The sequence below is a fragment of the Orycteropus afer genome, unplaced genomic scaffold (assembly GCF_000298275.1).
Source record: "Orycteropus afer afer isolate SDZICR_OR568_19922 unplaced genomic scaffold, OryAfe1.0 scaffold00145, whole genome shotgun sequence".
Lineage (NCBI taxonomy): Eukaryota > Metazoa > Chordata > Mammalia > Tubulidentata > Orycteropodidae > Orycteropus > Orycteropus afer.
This window is the reverse complement of record NW_006921732.1, coordinates 5,513,680-5,517,323: the sequence shown is the minus strand read 5'-3', so window position 1 is coordinate 5,517,323 and position 3,644 is coordinate 5,513,680. Positions and strand designations below refer to the sequence as shown.

General features: G+C 41.1%; 1 protein-coding gene across 1 annotated transcript in view; it reads right to left on the bottom strand.

Moving 5' to 3' along the window:
• Positions 1–206: 206 nt before the first annotated feature.
• SCP2 (sterol carrier protein 2) overlaps positions 207–3,644 on the bottom strand; it is a 243,070-nt gene continuing 239,632 nt past the window's right edge. Inside the window, exons 14-15 of the mRNA XM_007945912.2 lie at positions 3,216–3,295; positions 207–302 (exon numbers count right to left, since the gene is read on the bottom strand). Coding sequence (XP_007944103.2) covers positions 207–302; positions 3,216–3,295 — 176 coding nt within the window. The remainder of the gene's footprint in view (positions 303–3,215; positions 3,296–3,644) is intronic.

Genomic DNA, 3,644 nt, shown 5'->3' with positions numbered 1-3,644 from the left:
ATACAATTCAGCAAAGCAGTAGGGCACCACCAGGCTTCATTCACCCACAGCTTAGGGAAAACAGGATTGGTCACACCCATTTCAAAACAAATCTACCCCATGCTATTTGCCAATGCTGAGTTTCAGTCTAATTTCTGACAATGAAACATATGGATATATTTCTATGTGTCTCATCTTGATTTTCAAAAATGGCCAAAGGGAATTCTTCACAGCTTTGCTTTGCCAGGCTGAAGCTGAAGATTTTGTAACTTCAAAGCCATACCCATGTTGCCAGTGATTTTCAATTTGCCTTGAAAGAAGGCCTGTGAGTAAGAAAGAAAAATTCATTACTTGGTAGTTTTTCTTTTGAGACTACTGATACTTCTAAGACTACCTAGCCCCCTGAGACCATCAAGTTATTCAGGTCACTTAAATTTCTCCAAAATATGAAACCTGACTTCTTGGAATAGAATTAGAACTAGAGTTCTCAAAAGGAAGAATCTAAAAGCCATGCTTAACACAAAACAGTCAAAAGGAACACCTTTCTAAACTTTTCCCTTAGGACCGAGTCTGCCTTCTTACCTACCTTCCTTAACTAAAACCAAAACCAAACTCACTGCCATGGAGTCGATTCCTACTCATAGCGACCCCCATTGAATTTGTGAGGTGATAAATCTTTATAGAAGTAGATTGCCCCATCTTCCTTCCAGTTGAAGTGCCAACTGTCTGGTTAGCAGTCAAATGCTTTAGGCACTGCACCACCAGAGCTCCACCTTCCTTAAAGGGGGTACATTTTCTAAATACTACGCAGAGTGGGCTCATACTAGTGTATTTTGTGTACAAACATTAAATGTGGGTTGGGAAGATGAAGTGAAAATTTCAGTAGTCTTCTAGGAGAAAAAGCACATGCAAAACACACTTATAATCTCTTGGGATTCAGTACAATGTGGATTAAATGCCACCAATTTAGTTTTATTTTATTATCTACGTGATCAAGGAGTTATCCCTACTGAAGACAGCCGGCCTGCTGAGACTAGGGGGCTTGTGTTACTTTAAGGCTCAATAAGAGGAACCAAACCAATGTGAAGTGTAGAGCCATAAGTTCCACTTTAACAACTGGCTGGGATCGGATCACATGATGTTCATGAAATTCACCATGTAACAAAATCCTGAGAAAACTTAAGAGAAATCGCAAAATTGGGAAATAGTATGATTTTCCTGCTACTGTGATCTCAGTCTTCTAACTCAGTTCTTAAAATAAGGAGGGGCTAGATGAAAAATGTTTCTGGTCGCCTTAGCTTCTGAAGTAAGGGCACTGGAAGCCAGGACCTCCTCCTTCTGCATCTTCCAAGGGAATCACAGAGCTCTGCTTTTTCTACACCTCCTAGTAAGGGTGACTAATTCTCTTTTTTTTCCCTCTTGTGTCTGGACAAACTAAATATTTCCCTTCTATATGGCACAAAGCCTTCTGTCTGATGATTTAAAGGTCAGATGTCTCAGAACACAATATATTTAACATATGTTCTTTACAAATATAGACCAATAGTGCCTAAAAGAGAAACTCATCATCTTCCCCTTTTTTAAGTTACAAGAGAAAATGATTTTTTTTATTTACTATTAACAGAGAAAACATGACTTTTCACTCTTTAGGGAATCCAAACATAAGGATCGTTTTAATCTGGCCCCTAGGTGTTCTGGATATGTGCTTTCTGCTGGAGAAGGCATTGCTTTGTTTCAACTGGAGCCAAACACTGAAATGAGAATTTCCACTGCATTTAATGGGTTCCAGTCAAATCCTCTACTGAACACAAGGGAAGGCCATTAACACATTAATAGAAAGGTCTGCTGTTTTATCTTTAATTCCTTTGGGTGTTAACAGGTGTTTAAGAAAAATACGCTGACACTTCTCCCCAAAAAATGGGCAGGACCCAGGCCAACTGAGAGAATGAGGGCAGCTGATGTGTGAAGTCCCGACCTCTGGCCAACACTGTGCTTGAGTGCACAGTGGGGAGCAGTGGGTGGGAAGGGGATGACAGCCAGCTCCTACACTGGTGGCCTCTGTTCTGTCCAGGTTTCTGGAACAGGCTCTGTGGATAGAAATATCAGTGCCAATGTATTCAGCTGAAACATGTCACAGATAAAAATCCCTCACTCGTCAAGGCATCAACTGGCACATATTTAGCTGCTCAGAAAAAGCATTTGAGAAAAAAGTAAGAGTGGGATTAAGATTTTGTTGTTTTATCCGATCTTGCAAATTACCAGGGAACCTCAGGACTAAGAACTAAAACTAATAAGGTTGAGGCAACAAAAATATAGAGCTATAATGGAAAGGAGTGACTGTGCTTCTTTTTTGTCACCCCTAACCATCTGTAAGCTCAGCTCATCAAGTGGGTTTCTACACTGTGCTATGGCCCATGAAAATTTTGGGACCTGGAAAATCTGTACAAGGTATATAGTACTTTTTCAACAAATTTAATCCAACAACTGTCTACGGAACACCTAAAAATGTTAGGCATTGTGCTAAACTCTGGAAACACAAAGATGAATAAACTGTGGTTCCTTCCTTTGAAAAGCTCACAATTTAATGGGGAAGAGAGAGGCACATTCTGACTAGCATAGTGTGACAAGTGCTAAGTTAAAGTCCAGTAAGGGCCTGGCCACAGCTCCCTAACACCTGGGAAGGAGTTCCTTGGAGAGAATTGTGTGAGCTGATTTTGCAAGTTGGAGTGTGTCAGGAAAGTTCTTGAGAGCTGAAGCAAGAAGAGTAACAGACAAAGGTATGAAACGTAGGTTACACTTTACTCACACTGCTCCCTCTGCCTGGAATGTTCTTCACCAGCTGATGACCATCTCAGGACTCAACTCAATCACTGCTGCCTCTGTGAGACCTGCCCTGATGGCCCCAGCAGACATGGGTGCTCCTTCCTCATCCTCTCCTACCACAGGCTGGAGAGGCACCTTGGGCCTATGGCTATGCCTATTCTTTCAGATCTGTTTCCTACCAAACTGTGGGTGCCCTGAGCATGGGAACGATTTCTTATTCATCGAGTATTTCCAGCATGCAGAATAGTGCCTGGCATGTAGATTGTTCCACTAATATCTGCCATTTTTAAGTGGACACTCTGAGTTTTGGGTGGGTCTGACCCTTTGGTATTCTAGGGCATAAGGCAGATGAGGTGGGAAGAGCTAGAAAGAGCCACCTACTAGAAGGATATATGCACACTTCATCTACTTACCGACTGAGGATTCATTTTGCCAGTCATTAAATCTATTAAGTCTGAGTCAGCCATTGTAATTGTGCAGTCAGCCTTCTTATCTGAGAGAGACATGCAGGAAAAGGGACAAAAAAAGAGGAGGGTTAAGTTTCATGTATATATGTTTTAGCTGCTGACTACAGCAGTATCATAGCCAGTACATGGAGCAGCATGGGGAAATGGGCAGCCTGGGAAGATGAGGCATAAACTGCTAGCAACCTCCCTATCTAAGATGAGAGGGCTGATTGAATAAATTATGGCATATTCATATAATAGGATATAATAAAGCCACTGTAAGAGATGATGTGAATCCACATATATTGACCTGAAAAAATGTTCACATTATATTGTTACATAAGCCAGTTATAAAACAAACTATAAGAGTATTCACATTTTTGCTTAAGATATTCA